This window comes from Salmo trutta, chromosome 6 (assembly GCF_901001165.1).
Source record: "Salmo trutta chromosome 6, fSalTru1.1, whole genome shotgun sequence".
NCBI lineage: Eukaryota > Metazoa > Chordata > Actinopteri > Salmoniformes > Salmonidae > Salmo > Salmo trutta.
The window spans coordinates 44,597,036-44,615,953 of record NC_042962.1 but is presented as its reverse complement, the minus strand read 5'-3'; the positions used below and the strand labels follow the sequence as shown (position 1 = coordinate 44,615,953).

Here is an 18,918-nt window from a genome sequence, read left to right as displayed (position 1 = left end):
GAATGTTGAGGTCTCTAAAGACAAATGTGTAGGCCAGTGGATGCCAGCGAGTCTGACTCTTCAAGTTGGCACGCATCAATGCAGATTCCAAGGAGGACTAGTTCGGATGCTGTAGAGTGCAGATAACGTGTCCATCATTTCATTCATAAGAGCCGGAGCAACAGAGCCCGCTTATTCGTCCTCTTTTTCTTCGCTGCTGACATGCAGTCTTTCTTGTCTCCATTTAACAAGGCGATCTTAGTGGCTTTGTTTATTTTTGCCATCTTACTCATTCTTTATGTAATACTATGGTATATATGCCGAGACGTGGATTGCGACCACGGTATATGACGCTTGTCGTGAGAAAAGCAGACGATACCCTGACTTTGGTTTATACGGAGACGCGCCAGGGTGACCCTTTGGTAAGTCCACAGGCGCGTCTTGACCGCTCTGACCATGAGCTCAAGGTGCATCATTTAACCAACGGTAACATGGAATTCGTTTGTATATATTGGTGATGTTGAGTACAATATGTGCAGTTCCTTTTATGTCTATCGTGTAGGCTGAATACCCTATTCAATTTGATCTCCAACGTGTTGCGCCACATTCGTGTTAGCATGAGGTAGGCTATTGCAAAGCAGGGGAAATGTTTCCCTTAATTTCTATTGGTATTCATAGTAACATTTTATAATTCAGTAAAACGTATATTAGTGGAAAAGCTGCTATCGTGTGACAAAGAAGGCGGGAAGGAGGTTCAGGCTACACATTTTTGAAGCATCTGTGTCACCCTTATCCCCCTCGCTCGCAAATGTCCCGTTATTGGTCATCCAACAAAAACCCCGTTGACAATTCATAGAGACATGAGGAGGCATCAATAACATTTGAAATTCTATTTAATCATTCTGGTTCTGATTCTGATTTTGGTTCATCCACAATTGGAAAGTGTGATGGGAATAGATGGGATTGATTTTATTCTATGAATATTTCAATTCTGCGGAATGTCCTGTAAATGCTTACCTTTAAAACAGCTCTGCTTTTTTATTTTAGTTCATTTGACCTTATACCGTGTCCTGTGTATCCAACATTAGATATAATAACATTGCAATAACAAAATCCCAACCATCTCTATAAATATTTGCATTGAAATCAAAGAGAAAGCTTTTTGATGCAGACACTCAGCATATAGCCTATTCATATTGTTGGATAACAATTTATGCCTACTGCCCCCAGTAGTCTATTCTACAATGCATAAAAAATTATTATTTAATAATCCCACTCAGTCTGAACTTCCCACTCATGCTGTTCTTCCTCAGCTTTTAAGGTTCCTTGGATAACTCTTGCCTTGATAAAGAACAGTTTACTTATTAAGCGTGGGGTTCTTGATGTGGATCTACTGTTCTTCAGAATTCTAAAAGCTTCTTGAAATAAATGGAAGCCTGCATACATTTAAATGGGAGTTAAATTAACACTCAGTTGTGTAAACGAACCCCAGGGTTGGTGTTAATAACCAGAGTTGAACCAAAACCATGCAATACAGGACCAAAAGTATGTGGACACCTTCTCGTCAAACATCTCATTCCAAAATCATAGGCATTAATATGGAGTTGCCCCCCCTTTTTTTGCTGCTACAACAGCCTCCACTCTTTTCCACTAGATGTTGGAACATTGCTGCGGGGACTTTCTTCCATTCAGCCACAAGAGCATTAGGGAAGTCGGGCACTGATGTTGGGCGATTAGGCCTGGCTCGCAGTTGGCATTCTAATTCATCCCAAAATTGTTCGACGGGGTTGAGGTCAGGGCTCTGTGCAGGCCAGTCAAGTTCTTCCACACTGATCTCGATAAACCATTTCTGTATGGACCTCGCTTTGTGCACGGGGGCATTGTCATGCTGAAACAGGAAAGGGCCTTCCCCAAACTGTTGCTGTTTTTGCATATATTACTTTCAGTTTTGTACAGCAGCTTCAAACAGCTGTAAATACAATATTTTGGTTATGGAAACTATATAGCGGTTTAGATGGTACAATGATTCTCTACACTATACTTGCTTGTTTTGTCAGATAAACTTAAATTAGGTGTCACGTCCTGACCAGTAAAGGGGTTATTTGTTATTGTAGTTTGGTCAGGACGTGGCAGGGGGTGTTTGTTTTATGTGGTTCGGGGTTTGTTGGGATATGTATTTATGTAAGAGGGGTGTTTGTTTTATGTGTTCCGGGGTTTTGGGGTATTGTTCTATGTTTTGTATTTCTATGGTTTTTCTATGTTCTGTATTTCTTTGTTGGCCTGGTATGGACAGAACTTCCCACCACCAAAGGACCAAGCAGCAGGGTAAGGAGCAGCAGAGGAACTATATGGACTATGGGGAATCATGGACATGGGAGGAGATCCTGGACGGGGCAGAACCATGGCACTAGGCTGGGGAGTACCGACTCCCTAAGGAGGAGCTGGAGGCAGCCAAGGCGGAGCGGCGCCGTTACGAGGCATTATACCCGCCAATTGGCAAGTGCGAGAGGCAGCCGGGAAGAGTGGAAGAGTGGGGCACACGGGAAGAGTGGCTAGGTCAGGTAATAGACCTAAGTCAACTCCCCGTGCTTATTATGGGGAGCAGTGGATCATGAGAGCGCCGGTCTATGCGGAAGTGCGCACGATCTCGCCCATGCGCACGCACAGTCCGGTGCGAGCGATCCCAGCCCCTCGCAAGTGCCGTGCTAGAGTGGGCATCCAGCCAGGTAGGAGTATGCCTGCGCAGCACATCTGGCCACCAGTGCGTCTCCTAGGCCCAGGCTACCCTGCGCCTGCTCTACACACGGCAGCCATCAGGCCTCTGCACAGCCCAGTTCGCCCTGTGCCAGCACTCCGCTCGTGCAGGGCTACTGTTAACACCCAGTCAGGACGGGTTGTGCAGGCTGTGCGCTCCAGACCTCCAGTGATTGTTCATGGCCCGGTGTATCCAGTTCCTGCTCCTCGCACTAGCCTTGAGGTGCGTGTTTCCAGTCTGGCGCCTCCAAAGCCAGCACCACGCACCAGGCCTCTAGTGCGTCAGCCCAGTCCAGTACGTCCTGTTCCCGCTCATTGCACTAGCCTTGGGATGCGTGTCTCCAGTCTGGTACCTCCAGTACCAGCCCCACGCACCAGGCCTCCAGTGCGTCAGCCCAGTCCAGTTCGTCCTGCTCCTGCTCCTCGCACTAGCCCTGTGGTGCGAGTCCCTAGTCTGGCGCCTCCAAAGCCAGCCCCACGCATCAGGCCTTCAGTGCGCAGTCCCCGTCCAGAGCTTCCGGCAACAGTTCCCCATCCAGAGCTTCCGGCGACAGTTCTCCGTCCAGAGCTTCCGGCGACAGTGCCCCGTCCAGAGCTTCCGGCGACAGTTTCCCGTCCAGTGCTTCCGGCGATGTCTTACAGTCCGGAGCCTGCAGAGACGGCCCACAGTCCGGAGCCTGCAGAGACGGCCCACAGTCCGGAGCCTGCAGAGACGGCCCACAGTCCGGAGCCTGCAGAGACGGCCCACAGTCCGGAGCCTGCAGAGATGGCCCACAGTTCGGAGCCGACAGAGACGCCCTACAGTTTGTAACCGGCGTAGCCAGAGTCACCCTACAGTTCGGAACCGGCACAGCCAGAGTCGCCCTCCAGTCCGGAACCGGAGCAGCCAGAGTCGCCCTACAGTCCGGAACCGGAGCAGCCAGAGTCGCCCTACAGTCCGGAACCGGAGCAGCCAGAGTCGCCTTCCAGTCCGGCGCAGCCAGAGTCACCCACCAGTCCGTGGTCTCCAGAGGCGCGCTTCAGCCCGAGTTCTCCAGAGACGTGCTTCAGCCCGAGTTCTCCAGAGACGCGCCTCAGCCCGAGGTCTCCAGCGACGCGCCTCAGCCCTGAGTATTCGGCGGGGGTGGACAGGTTAGGTTGGGGACTAAGGCCGGAGCCTGAGCCACCTCCGTAGTCGGAGGATTGGGGAGGGGGGGTGTAGCATGGGAGCCGTTGGTGACGGTAGCCACCCTCCCTTCCCTCCCTTTAGTTTAGGATTATTTTTGTTTTGGGGTTTATTTTTGTGTGTTTTTTTTGTTTGAGGTGCATCCGGGGTCTGCACCTTTGGAGGGGGTACTGTCACGTCCTGACCAGTAAAAGGCGTTTTTGTTATTGTAGTTTGGTCAGGGCGTGGCAGAGGGGTGTTTGTTTAGTGTGTTTCGGGGTTTTGTGGTTAATGTTCTATGTTAGTATATTTATATATTCGTTCTAGTTTCCTTGGGTTTTTGTGGGTAGTTGTTTCTCCGTGTAGTCATTGTACCTTACGGGACTGTTTGTCGTCGTTGTTTTTGTTATTTTGTTTTGTGTTCACGTTTTCCTCTAATAAAAGAAGATGAGTATACACATTCCCGCTGCGTTTTGGTCCACAGTTTACGACGAGCGTGACATTAGGCGAACTATTCGAATTTTAGCAACCAGGAAATGGCGGAGACATTTCCCCATAGCACATCTTTAAGGTATTTAATTTAGATGACAAGATATTCACTTAGGATCTCACTTTATGAAGGCCACAGGACTTAATATGAAAGAATGCAACAACTATGTCTCTGTCATTAGCAAAAAAAATCACTTGAAAGGCACCATGGGAAATATGCAGATCAGGCTTAAAACCATACAGCAGGGCTATTCAGTTACGGTCCTGGAGGGCCGAGCCATTTCATTTTTCTTTTTTCAAAGAACCATCTCATTTATGGTTCTTCAAAGACCCTAAAATGGTTTTCTTATGGCTTTGCCCTCAAGAACCTTATTTGGTTCCACCTTTTATTTTTAATAGTGCAGTCTGAACTGACTGTCTGCGTCCGAAATGGCACCCTATTCCCTATGTAGTGCGCTACTTTTGACCAGAGCTTTATGTAGGGAATAGGATGCAATTTGGGACACAACTGACTGTTGGGCCCAGGTCAAAAGTAGTGCATTATGTAGGGAATAGGGTGCAATTTGGGACGCAGGGAGAGGAGACCTCTAAATAGGAGACCTCGAAATAGAGAGATATGTGTTTGCATAACACTTTAAAGTTGGAGCATACCCACCTGCTCTGTTCTAGCCTAGCCTACTGCTCTATAATTCCAGTAAAGGTAAACCTGAAGTTTGTCAATCCCTCAGGGGGCCTTCATGGAATGAGCTCCCTGCTGTTTGACAGAACACAAAGACGGTGCACTTTCCTGACAGTGTAAACAACATCATCGAAACACACAACATTGGGTTGACTTGATTTGACTGTAGACTGTCTGCCAGCGATGCTGTCTTGTAACTTTTCAAGAACAGTGTTTAATAACCAAAACCTGATGCATTCTATCACTATGACACCGGCGAGTCAGTCACTCTAAAATGCTATTTGGAGAACAGTAAAAACAAGCAAAAATGACCCCAGCCATTATCACCATGGCTGCTGTAGCTTCATTCAGTCGATCTACAAATATATAGTCTATTAGCTATACAATTAGCCCCTACATATTAACTCACATTAACTCAGCACCAGGATTAAAAACTATAATTTAATACAGAAGGATCGCTTAGCAAAAAAAGTATTTAATAAACAAAAGGTAAACAAATACCTTTCCTTTACAGAAAAAAAGTTTGTGCAGTTGTACAGCTAATTTCCTGCAATTCTACACATTTTGACATTACTTATGCCATGTTAATATGTTATCTGAGTGAAAGTAACAAAAAAAATCAATGGGGGCCCTCTGGAGGTTGGAGGTCAGAGCCCCTGGGCACATGCTCCCGGGTGGCGCAGCAGTCAAAGGCACTGCATCTCAGTTCTAGAGGCATCACTACAGACCCTGGTTCAATTCCAGGCTGTATCACAACTGGCCGTGATTGGGAGTCCCATAGGGCGATGCACAATTTGCCCAGCTACATCCGGGTTAGGGTTTGGCCAGTGTAGGCTGTCATTGTAAGTTAGAATTTGTTCTTAACTGGCTTGCCTACTTAAATAAAGGTTAAATTGTCACAACTTCCACCGAAGTTGGTGCCTCTCATTGTTCGGGCGGTGTTCGGCGGTCAAGGTCACCGGCTTTCTAGCTGCCACCGATTTGCGTTTCTTTTTCTATGTTGTTCTGTCTTGATTGTACACACCTGGTTCCCATTACGTTATAATTTATTCCCTATTTAACCCTCTGGTTCCCACATGGTTTTGTGCGTGTTTGTTCTTTGTTTAGTGTTCAAGACTTCTGTGAGCTGGTGTGTTTTTCCCTGCGTGGAAATCGTTGTTGTTTCTTTTCAAGTAAAGTACGTCTTTTCCTCAGTTATGTGTCCTGCGCCTGACTCCGTCCTAACCGCTGCACACTGACACTTGACAGAAACACGCACCTAAAAAATGTCAGCAGGTGCACCCAGTCCTCCGTTACCAGTGGAGGAGCACGTCCAGCAGCACGCAACGATGCTGCACACCATGGAGCGATGGGAGAGAGGGGGTTATCCCACACTCCCATCAACTTCACCCCAACCCACACCGCTGTCCATCCCTCTGTCACCTAAACCCAGTGGGATTCGGCTCTCACTCCCGAGGGCATATGATGGGACGGCTGCCGGGTGCCAGGGGGTTCCTGCTCCAGTTGGAGCTCTACATGGCGACCGTCCACCCGGCTCCCTCGGGATACGAGAGCGTGTCCGCCCTCATCTCCTGTTTGTCGGGGAAAGTGCTTGAGTGGGCCAATACCAAATGGGGAGGAATAGACGCAGCGTTGGTCTGCTATGAGGATTTCACCCGCCGCTTCCGGGTGGACTTCGAACATCCACCTGAGGGGAGAGCGGCGGGGGAACGCTGGTTCCATCTCAGACAGGGGATGAGGAGCGCACTGGACTTCAGGACCCTGGCTGCCAGCACGGGATGGAATGAGAGGGCCCTGATCAACCATTACCGGTGTAGTCTACGTGAGGACGTTCGTCGGGAGCTGGCCTGCAGGGACACCACCCTTACCCTCGACCAGCTGGTGGATTTATCCATCCGGCTGGATAACCTGTTGGCCACCCGCGGACGTCCGGATCAGGGTCCGTCCATTCCATCTCCCAGCACCTCCGATCCTACACCTATGGAGCTCGGAGGTGCTGCTCTAAGGGTGACTGGAGGGGGGGCCGTTTCCTGCACCACCTGTGGCCGCAGAGGGCACACTGCTGGTCGGTGCTGGAGAGGTTCCCCAGGGAGTCGAGCCAGCAGGCAGGGCACTGGTGGATCATCCCAGGTGAGTAGGCACCCGACTCACCTAGAGCTCCCTGTTGCGCACATGTGTGTATGTATTGAATTTCCTGAATTTTCCCCGCATTCCCAGCATAAGGCGCTAGTAGATTCAGGCGCAGCAGGGAACTTTATTGACCGTTCATTTGCACTTAGATTAGGGATCCCTATTGTTCCTGTTGATGTTCCCTTCCCTGTACATGCCTTAGACAGTCATTCTTTAGGGTCGGGCCTGATTAGGGAGGTCACAGCTCCACTATGTATGATAACGCAGGAGGGTCATGAGGAGAGAATTAGTCTCTTCCTGATCGATTCTCCTGTGGTGTTGGGGCTTCCCTGGTTGGCCTATCATGACCCCACTATTTCGTGGCAACAGAGGGCTCTCAAGGGATGGTCACGTCAGTGCTCAGGGAGGTGTATAGGTGTTTCCATAGGTACAACTACGGTGGAGAGTCCAAACCAGGTCTCCACCATGCACATCCCCCCTGAATATGCCGATTTGGCTCTCGCCTTCTGTAAAAAGAAGGCGACTCAACTACCACCCCATCGATGGGGGGATTGTGCGATGAATCTCCTGGTAGACACAGCACTTCCCAGGAGAATCTCTGGGACAGGGATACATTCGGCCTTCCACTTCACCTGCCCCCTCGAGTTTCTTTTTTGTGAAGAAGGATGGAGGTTTACGCCTGTGCATTGACTATAGAGGTATAAATCAGATCACGGTTAAGTACAGTTACCCGCTGCCTCTCATAGCCAGTGTGACCGAGTCATTGCACGGGGCGCGCTTCTTCACCAAATTGGATCTCAGGAGCACTTACAACCTGGTGCGTATCCGGGAGGGGGATGAGTGGAAGACGGCATTTAGTACCACCTCTGGGCACTATGAGTACCTCGTCATGCTGTACGGGTTGATGAATGCTCCATCAGTCTTCCAATCCTTTGTAGATGAGGTTTTCAGGGACCGGCACGGGCAGGGTGTAGTAGTGTATATAGATGACATTCTAATATACTCTGCTACATGCGTCGAGCATTTGTCCCTGGTGCGCAAGGTGCTTGGTCGACTGTTGGAGTAGGACCTGTATGTCAAGGCTGAGAAATGTCTGTTCTTCCAACAGTCCGTTTCCTTCCTAGGGTACCGCCTGTCCTCGTCAGGGGTGGAGATGGAGAATGACCGTATTTCAGCTGTGCGTAATTGGCCGACTCCAACCACGGTGAAGGAGGTGCAGCGGTTCGTAGGGTTTGCCAATTACTACCGGAGGTTTATCCGGGGCTTTGGTCAGGTAGCGGCTCCCATTACCTCCTTGCTGAAGGGGGGACCGGTGCGACTGCAGTGGTCAGCTGGGGCGGACAGGGCTTTTGGTCACCTGAAGGCTCTGTTTACCTCGGCTCCCGTGCTGGTTCATCCTGATCCCTCCTTGTTATTCATAGTAGAGGTGGACGCATCCGAGGCTGGGATAGGAGCTGTGCTGTCTCAGCGCTTGGGTACGCCACGAAAGCTCCGCCCCTGTGCTTTCTTTTCGAAGAAGCTCAGCCCGGTGGAGCGGAACTATGATGTGGGGGACCGGGAGCTGTTGGCTGTTGTCAAGGCTCTGAAGGCGTGGAGGCATTGGCTTGAGGGGTCTAAACACCCTTTCCTCATTTGGACTGACCACCGCAATCTGGAGTACATCCGGGCGGCAAGGAGAATGAACCCTCGCCAGGCAAGGTGGGCCATGTTTTTCACCCGTTTTGTTTTCACCCTATCCTACAGACCAGGTTCCCAGAACGCTAAGGCAGACGCACTGTCCCAGATGTATGACACAGAGGATCGGTTCACGGATCCCACTCCCATACTTCCGGCTTCTTGCCTGGTGGCACCGGTGGTGTGGGAGGTTGACGCGGACATCGAGCAGGCATTACGTACGGAGCCCACTCCCACCCAGTGTCCAGTTGGGCATCTATACGTTCCGTTTGATGTCCGTGATCGATTGATCTGATGGGCCCACACGTCACCCTCCTCTGGTCATCCCGGCATCGGTCGGACAGTGCGCTGTCTTAGTGGGAAGTACTGGTGGCCCACTTTAGCTAAGGACGTGAGGGTTTATGTTTCCTCCTGCTTGGTGTGCGCCCAGTGCAAGGCACCTAGACACCTGCCCAGAGGGAAGTTACAACCCGTACCCATTCCACAACGGCCGTGGTCACACCTATTGGTGGATTTCGTGACGGATCTTCCTCCGTCACAAGGAAACACCACGATTCTGGTCGTTGTGGATCGGTTTTCTAAGTCCTGCCGTCTCCTTCCTTAGCCCGGTCTCCCTATGGCCCAACAGACTGCAGAGGCCCTGTTTACACACGTCTTCCAGTACTACGGGGTGCCTGAGGATATAGTGTCTGATCGGGGTCCCCAGTTCACATCGACGGTCTGGAGGGCGTTCATGGAACGTCTGGGGGTCTCGGTCAGCCTGACCTCAGGGTTTCACCCCAAGAGTAATGGGCAGGTGGAGAGTTAACCAGGATGTGGGTAGGTTTCTGCGGTCCTATTGCCAGGACCGGCCGGAGGAGTGGGTGGCTTTCATCCCCTGGGCAGAGATGGCCCAAAACTCCCTCCGTCACTCCTCCAGTAACCTGTTTCCGTTTCAGTGTGTACTAGGTTATCAGCCGGTCCTGGCACCGTAGCATCAGAGCCAGATTGAGGCACCTGCGGTGGATGAATGGTTTCGGCGCTCGGAGGAGACATAGGACGCTGCCCATGTGCGCCTGCAACGGGCCATCAGGCGACAGAAGGCGAGCGCCGACCGCCACCGCAGAGAGGGTCTGGCTCTCGACCCGAAACCTGCCCATTCGCCTGTCCTGCCGGAAGCTGGGTCCGCGGTTTGTGGGGCCATTTAAAGTCTTGAGGAGACTGAACGAGGTATGTTATAGGTTACAGGTTCCCCCTGATTACCGTATTAACCCCTCGTTCCATGTGTCTCTCCTCAGGCCGGTGGTGGCTGGTCCGCTCCAGCAGTCAGGTGCGGGAGGTTCCGCCGCCCCCTCTGGACATCGAGGGGGCCCTGGCGTATACTGTGCGAGCCATCATGGACTCAAGGCGTCGGGCGAGGGGCCTTCAGTACCTCATGGAGTGGGAGGGGTACGGTCCGGAGGAGAGATGCTGGGTGCTGGTGGAGGACATCCTGGACCCTTCCTTACTGCAGGAATTTCACCGTCTCCACCCGGATCGCCCTGCACCTCGTCCTCCGGGTCGTCCCCGAGGCTTGTGTCGGCACGCTGCTGGAGCCATGCGTAAAGGGGGGGTACTGTCACGACTTCCACCGAAGTTGGTGCCTCTCCTTGTTCGGGCGGCGTTCGGCGGTCAAGGTCACCGGCTTTCTAGCTGCCACCGATCTACGTTTCTTTTTCTATGTTGTTCTGTCTTGATTGTACACACCTGGTTCCCATTACGTTATAATTTATTCCCTATTTAACCCTCTGGTTCCCACATGGTTTTGTGCGTGTTTGTTCTTTGTTTAGTGTTCAAGACTTCTGTGAGCTGGTGTGTTTTTCCCTGCGTAGAAATCATTGTTGTTTCTTTTCGAGTAAAGTACGTATTTTCCTCAGTTGTGTCCTGCGCCTGACTCCGTCCTAACCGCTGCGCAATGACACTTGACATAAATAAAACAAATGTGCCCCATGTGCCCAGTCAGTAGTTTGGCCATGATTACTACAAGTTTAGATAGCTGGCTAGACTAATTAACTATTCAAAAACAATTACTGGTATTGGCTAATGGAGTGACTGTCATGGATAACTGAGTGACTGTCAGTGAGTAACAAGATGAAACTGTACAACCAATTTTCGAAATTGCACCTTGTGTATTCTATTCTAACTCTCAACACTAAGACCTTGAGTGAGTTCCTAAAATAAAAATGACAGAGGTCCAGACCTCGGTGTCCTCTTATGTAGCAATTGTCATGATTCTCGTATTTTAATGAGCTGGCTAGCCAACTAATGGTAGATAGCTAGCAACAAACCAACACATTGTCTTGAAAGTAGATTTTAGTTGCCTGGCTTGCTACTAAAATATTCTTAATACATTTTTAAACACGGTTTATTTTGGTGCAAAAAAATGTGCAGGTAACGTTGCTATTTGGACCAGGCTGTTGCGATGTTATGCAGACTGCCATTTTTGTGTTTATAATTTTTTACGAGGACAAGTTTGTCGGACAACAACAATAGAATGTTCACAATTGAATGCGTGCCAAAGACAGTAAGATGAAAAGCAACATTTATACTGAGGACTTTTAAATACATTACGACAATCCAGTAGCGGTGCATGGGTAAAATCACTGCCATATTACAACCTATGTGTTGTGATAATTGCATTGTTTGCTCTATAACCTTTTAGTGCATATGGCTTGTGATATATAGGCCTAAGGCCGAGACAATAAGAATACACAGTGGCAGAATAAATTGAACCACACATTTGTTTATTTTTTTACCGGAGAGCAACGTCTATCCAGTGAAGTCCACAAAACATATTGCATATAACAAACCTACATGACCTACAGCATGGTCAAGCAAGGTAATGTTTCCGACATTTTCGGACTACTAAACAACTGTTTCTTTAGAACCTTGGAGAATCGCAAAGAAAACAGGAGCTGCCTCCACTATTCCAGCACCATTTCAACATCATATAATCACCTATGCTTAGTCTAATACAGTGACAACTAAAAGATACCAAAAGTGATTTAGTCCAGTCAACGTAAGCTAAATATGATGTGGTTATCCATGGCATTGATTTCTGTGTGTGTGCGTGCGTGTGTGCAAGTAGAAAAAAACATGTTGACTCACCCCACTTGTAGAGAAATGCCAATACCATCCTCCTCTTTCATGTTGTCTGAACAGTCTATGACTCTTGTTATATGTTTCACGCTTTTAGTTTTTGTTGTCCTAGGCTACCTGGCTAAAATACGTGCTCACTAGCCTAACTTCCTTTCATGAGCAACGATACGCCAATCCAGCTAGGTAACATTAGCATACTACATCTAGCTATATGTTGAACTTCCATCCTCTCAGGCCAGGGGCACAATATATGAATTTATGGTTGGATCAGAATCACCGTTATAATCATTGACCAGTACGAAGAAATAATCCTTGGCTAATTTAAGAAAGGGACAATTTTAGGTAGCTAGCTAGCCACCAGAGGACAACAACACAACAAGATGCAACAGTTCATGTTTTCTCTGTCAGTAATGATGTTTGGCTTGTGATGTGATTGGCCTGAAGCCAAATCCAAACTGGCTTCCATTACACTTTTTTTTGGTGTGCCAGGACCATTCACAGCTGTACTCACTCACTTTAGCTCAACGCTGATTGGCTATGATTCTTTATTTTATCAAGTCAAATCAATTTTTATTTGTCACATGCACCGAATTCAACAGGTACAATAGACCTTACAGTGAAATGCTTACTTACAAGCCCTTAACCAACAATGCAGTTTTAAGAAAATACCTAAAAAAGTAAGAAATTAAAGTAACAAATAATTAAAGAGCAGCAGTAAAATAACAATAGCGAGGCTATATACAGGGGGTACCGGTACAGAGTCAATGTGCGGGGGCACCAGTTAGTCGAGGTAATTGAGGTAATATGTACATGTAGGTAGAGTAATTAAAGAGACTATGCATAATGCTCGCTGACTTCCCTTGCATTCAATGCTACGGGCGGCAACAACGTCATACTCTTTCTGACCTTACAGCCTCAGATAGATACTCTGCACATACTGAGACAGGGACGCTGTTTCATTCGCCCGAATGCTTTCTCCGGTGAGATACATTCAGCCTCTTGCGAATTGAAGGAAATTTATGAAACACAGAGAGACGAACAATAAATTATTTTGTATGTTTGCTTAGCTTCGCTTCACTTGGCGTCCATGTATACACGCCACTGCCGCAATCATCACTAGGTCAGTTGGCGGAAAGAAAAGTTGGTGGAATGCTACAGTTTGTGGGTTTTCATCTCTACTGAAAGGGATAAACTAGAGGTACACAAACTTTTGGGCCCATGACCCCATTTTGATATCAAAATGTTTTCACGACCCACCATGTAAATAAAGTGATGTAATCAACGGCCAATGTAAATTTGACAGTCTATTACAAATCAGTCTGACTATACTTTTGACATGATTTCAATCTGAAGGAAGTATGGGGTTGAAGTGACTGAAATGCATCAGAATGGTATTGGGAAGTTCAGAAGACAATTATTTTGTATGACCTTCTTTGTAGAAAAGGACGTCATCATTGATAAAGTACTTTTTTCCCCAGTCTGATTTGGTGCCTGGTCTTGTCCACTCTGTTCTAATTAGTCCTGCTCGGATTGCGGGCATTGTAGATGGAAACAGAAGACACGTAAGATAGAGTCACATTTGTACTGTAGGAAGAAAGCAGAAACCGCTCTGGTTATTACAACTGCATCTAGTGGCTACCAGAGATTACTGACGTTAACATTGGTTCTATGAACAATGCGCAATGTTTAAAAAATGCATTTTAGAGTTTCTCTCGCAACCCCATTTTCAAATCAGCCAAATCGCGACCCTTACTTTGGGAAACGCTGGGATAAACTGATAGACTCCTGTGGGATCTCGGCACCAATGTAGGCAAACCGACAGGGTCTATCAGTCCGGGTCATTTGCTTGACTCAAGACTTTGTTGGACTGAGCAAAAGCCTAAATCTTGGAGTTGCCACAACGCCTTGGGCCTTAGGCAATATTATGTACATTAAACCTTCCTTAGATGATAGTGCTGTAAATGGAGCCATTTTTTTGCATTCAGCATCACACCGCCAAGGGAAACATAGTATTCTTTCTAACAAAGATATCTACATATATTTCAGGATGTTATGTATCACTGGATATAATCATAATTGATGTAAACATAACAGTTTTGAAAACATAGCCTGTACAAAAAAAGTGGTCTCTTGGCACAATTTACAAGGCTTAATTAACGCCTAACAAACACTTTGTACTTGTTTTAACACTTTCAACATAGGCCAGGCCCTGTTGTTACCTCATATCCCAGCGATAATGCCTTGCATTACGCTTAGGAAGAAAACACTTCAATTTGCTCAACTTGCCATTGGCGCAACCATTGGCTCATTTTGACTATATTAGCCCACACAGCTACAAGGATGCACTTTCATGTTAGGTTTAGGACCTCATATAGAAGCTTATAGAGACCCCACCGGATGTATAGAACAATCTTAAAAGTATCTAATTTGGTTTAGATACAGTACAAGCATCATGAAACCTCTAACACAATACATTCATTTGACTTGGATAAAAAAAAATTTTTTTAATGTGGTTTCTTCCTTTGCAGACTCCACGAAATGATGACCTCTTCCTTAATATTTGGTCAAATTATTAATGTTGGGTATGGTTTCCTAGAAGCAAGGGTGGGTCAATTTACCCCTTTGGCTCAATTTACCCCACTCTCCCCTATAGAAGTTAACCTCAACTATTTTCGACTAGTCAAAGCCTTTACAATCAAAGCCAATGCTTCATTTAAAATGATTTATAAAAATTATCTGGCTAATATTTTATAGCTGGCTTTGTGAAGTAAGAAGTCTAAATAAATAAAAAATACTGACGATATTATATTTGATGCACTGTACAGACCGTGAGACGAGAGGACCTTTTTTTTCTCTCCTCACATCTCCACGCTTCCTGCCAGTTGCGTGCCCTACTCGTGATACAGATTTGAGGGGGCAGAACTAATGTCAAGGGGCGGAGCGAACTTCGGCGCACTCACAGAGCGGGAGGAACTTAGCAAAGCATAAGTGTGCAGAGTAGCACGGAATCCAAGGACTGAAACACACGAAGAGACCTGGCACAGATATGTGGCTACTGTCTTTCATTTTACCAATTTTGAGGCTGTATTTAGTGGGAGTTAAAGTTCTTCTGTATCAACTGTTCAACAAGTCTTTTACGTTACCAGGTTAGACTTTTCTGTTCATCCCCGTATTCATTGAAGATATTGAATTCAGCTGTGATGATCACTTATCCTAGCCTATAACGTTAGCTGCTGGCTAGAGCTGCCTGTTAACGTTAGCTACTTAGCTAGCTAGTGAAGGCTTTCAACAACAATAGCCAATTTGACTGAATATTGACTAGCAAACGAATTAATATCAAAATGCAACCACTGTTTAACAAATTGTTGATGAATTGATATAACTGGCTGTCATAAAATGAAGCTGCAAGTGTTATGCGATAGTTGACTGCTACTGTATAATATATATATATATATATATACCAATAGCCTTTGTTGTTAGGATATATGATATATGATATATATATGATATATGATCTGCTTTCCATAACCATTTTTTTCCCAGCACAAAATATAAATTATATATCAGCATTCCATTTCACAAATGCACACAACCCCAGACCTAGGCTACTTTAACCCTACATTTGAGTATAGTGTTTTGTATGCTCACTGACGCTACAAAAATAGTAGCCTTGGTCTGTAATGGGAATGGGTTTTTGATATGTTCCTATGCACATTTTCAAAATTCATAGTGTGCCATAATACCATGCCTTGTAAGGTGAATCACACGTCATGATAATATCACTACATATCTTCATTGCCTTGTGTGAACTATAGTGCTTTTGGATGATAGGGGTAATCAATGACCTTTAGCCCAGATTCCCCTTTATTCACATCACATCAGAATGTCGAAATCCTCATGTGAATTTGTAGCCTAGCCTGTACTGACACAATAGCAGTGTTGTATTCTGTCTTGTTATAGAAAAGACCAATTAGCCTAAACCTCTCAAACATACCTAAGCATGCAAAGAATCCAGTTTTGTCATTTAGGGCCTAAGCTGTACTGAAGTTAGTTTTAGCCTTGGCAAAAATGCTTGTGTAATTGGACCCTAGGCTTTATGGTGAGAGACCGGGTCAGGCAATTTTCAGTATCCCAATCACGATAAGACCGGCTAGTAATTAGAGAGATGATTGGGTCAACAAATTGTCAATACTCAAAGCAGATTGCATTGTGTCCCCTAGATTTATGTTTAAGGTGACGCAATGTCCTCCACAGCAGGGGAGAGGCAAGCTCATTCTGTACTGGTTCTTAGAATATTTTATTTAGAGAATAGGTTGAATTACAAATGAGAAAAAACGTAGTTATAGCCTATTAATTACTGGGGTAAAAGCCCCTATCTGACATGTTCTTTTCCTGTTGACCTTTTGTTATCTCATGCAACCTTTATCTCACTGCCTTTGTTAGGTACTCAGTAATGAGTGAAGGCACCTAAAAGGATCATTGTCAAAGGAACAAAATGGAGGCCAAAGGTGCTTCCTCATCTAATCTCCACCTTGTCGCACATCCAAGGGCAAAAAGTAAAGTATGGAGGTATTTCGGCTTTGACACCGATGCAGACGGGTGTATACTACACTGGAGGAGGATCTACTGTCGCATATGTATGACTCAAATAGCATATTCCGGGAACACCTCTAATCTCTCGTACCACCTGGAGAAGAACCACCCAGTTGAGTTCTGTGAGTTTGTGAAGAGCAACACGGAGCAGATGCGTGAGGCGGTCGCAACGGCCTACTCCAAGATAAAGACTGAACCTATGCAGCAGCAATGTCAGGAAGCCATCCTGAAGCAGAGCCCAGCGTTTGAAAATATCAACCGAAGGCATAATGATCTGACGTCTGCGATCATCAACTTTGTCTGTGAAGGGATGTACCCTGTGTCTGTGGTGGAAGAACCCACCTTTCAGGCCCTTTTAAGGACTGCAGATCCAAGATACTTGCCCCCTAGCAGAATCGACGTAGCAATGAAGGCCCTACCACAGAGGTACAATCAGATCCGAGATGCAGTGCTGGGTGAGGTGGCAGGGGTGGTGAACTGCGGTGTCTCAACTGACCTTTGGCAAAGCCAAACCCAGAACAGGACCTACATCTCCCTGTCCATGCACTCTCTGAACCAAAACGGACTAGGTTCTGGTTTCTCCATGAGTTCCAAATGCCTGAAAACTTTTGAAGTTCCAGAGGACAATACAGCTGAGAATATTACCAGAGCATTGTACGAAGCCTTTGTCGAATGGGGGATAACTCACAAAGTCAACGGTGCCACCACTAACGGTTCATTGGACATTGTGAAAGCTTGCTCTCTTCTGGATCTATCCGTGCAGATGCCTTGCCTTGGCCACACTATAAATCGAGGGATGGATGAGGCCTTTCAGCTGCCCAGAATTGACTGCTTTTTGGGACGTTGCCGCAAACTTGTTGATTATTTCCAACAGTCCGTGATGGCTATGTATCTGCTGCGAGAGAAGCAGAGGCAGCAAGGCCTAGCTCAGTGTGTCCTCATCAGAGACAGGGTCCGATCCTGGGTGACCACACTGACTATGCTCCAGCGCCTGAAAGAGCAGCAGGCCATTATCAGTGTGGTACTCATGGAGGACAGTGACAACCATCAGCTGAGTTTCAAGGACAGTGAATGGAACATGGTTGAGGGCTTGATTGGAGTCCTACAACCTTTCAAACTGGTAGCTGACATGATAACAGACTGTAGGTATCCGACCATTAGTATGGTGAGGCCTGTCCTTCACATGCTGCTGAACACAACCCTCAAGGCCAAAGAAGGGGACGCAAAAGAGGTTGGCATGGCCAAAGAGGTCATCTCCAAGGTGTTGTCCAGCACCTACCCGCAGACGTCTGAGATTGCAACGTTTCTCAACGTCGCCACTTTCCTGGATCCCCGTTACAAGAGGCTTCCTTTCCTGTCCCCCCACGACCGCTCCCAAGTGGAGAGTAAAGTCATTGAGGAGGCCAAAGCCATTCTTGAGAAACAGAGGAATGAGAATGTGGTCACAGATGAATTGGCTCCTCTTTCTGATGAGCCACCCAACAAAAAACAGGCTCTTGACAAACCCTCTCCTTCATGTAGCAATGCAGGCAACCCTTTGGCTGTGATATTTTGCCAGTCAGGCAATGACGAGAACCAAGAGGAGCTACACGCTCAGGTCGTGGAAGAGCTGAGCAACTTCAAATCCCAGAAGATCCTGGGTCTCAACGAAGACCCTCTCCATTGGTGGTCGGACCGTATGGGCTTATTTCCTACTCTCCCCAAGGTGCTCCAGAAGTACTGGTGTGTCCCCGCCACTAGTGTCCCCTCCCACAGACTGTTCAGTTCCTCAGGGACTTTCTTCTGTGGTAAGAGGAACCGCCTCACCCCGGCACATGTAGACCAACAGGTGTTTCTCTATGAAAACTCACGCCGCTGCAATGAGGCTGAACCTGTTGAGGATGACTCAGGGGAATGGGGCTTGGGACAGGAGCAGGACTCTGGGTCAGGCCATGGAATAACTGGGCAGGCCACTGCACACTACCAAACAGTTACAATACCCTAATCCTAAAGGAAATACTTAACAATAGAATATATACTGAGGGCATTTAGTTGTTTACTAGTAAAAAGGATTTATGTGAGTGTAACATCTGGTGAATTTTCTATTTCTGATCATGCTGCGATTTTATTTGATTAACTATTTGTAGGGCTAAATGGCTTTTATTGTCCCAATGTTCAAGTCATTTCTGAGTCATTGTTTGCTTTGCTCTTTGAAGTCCTTAGACTGTTTAAGATGTCTTTACAGTACGTTTTAGATTAGCTTTGATGTGCCAAGCTTTGTTATCTGTACTGAACTCTCAGAAGAACATAAAGTATATCCTATATAACTTGAATCTCTGCTTGCTCGTGTTCCATTTTGTGTTCAATGTGTCCAATACAA

General features: G+C 46.9%; 2 protein-coding genes across 3 annotated transcripts in view; both read left to right on the top strand.

The window, feature by feature from the left end:
- The first annotated feature begins 177 nt into the window (after window positions 1-177).
- dhrsx (dehydrogenase/reductase (SDR family) X-linked) overlaps window positions 178-18,918 on the top strand; it is a 35,740-nt gene continuing 16,999 nt past the window's right edge. The window contains exon 1 of one of the 2 annotated variants that reach the window (XM_029756420.1): window positions 178-401. Coding sequence is in view for 1 of the 2 variants with exons in the window: in XM_029756419.1 (XP_029612279.1) it covers window positions 15,013-15,112 (100 nt within the window). In the remaining variant the exon portion in view is untranslated. Of the gene's footprint in view, window positions 402-14,922; window positions 15,113-18,918 lie in introns of those variants that run through there. The other variant, XM_029756419.1, reaches the window with a different exon arrangement.
- LOC115195995 (zinc finger BED domain-containing protein 1-like) lies at window positions 15,006-18,871 on the top strand. The gene is made up of 2 exons (XM_029756418.1): window positions 15,006-15,112; window positions 16,410-18,871. Exon 2 carries the CDS (start codon window positions 16,462-16,464, stop codon window positions 18,541-18,543), a length of 2,082 nt encoding a protein of 693 aa, XP_029612278.1. The 5' UTR covers window positions 15,006-15,112; window positions 16,410-16,461; the 3' UTR covers window positions 18,544-18,871.

Excerpts from the sequence above, each read along its gene's own strand:
- LOC115195995 (XM_029756418.1), top strand. The coding sequence starts at position 16,462 with ATGGAGGCCAAAGGTGCTTCCTCATCTAATCTCCACCTTGTCGCACAT.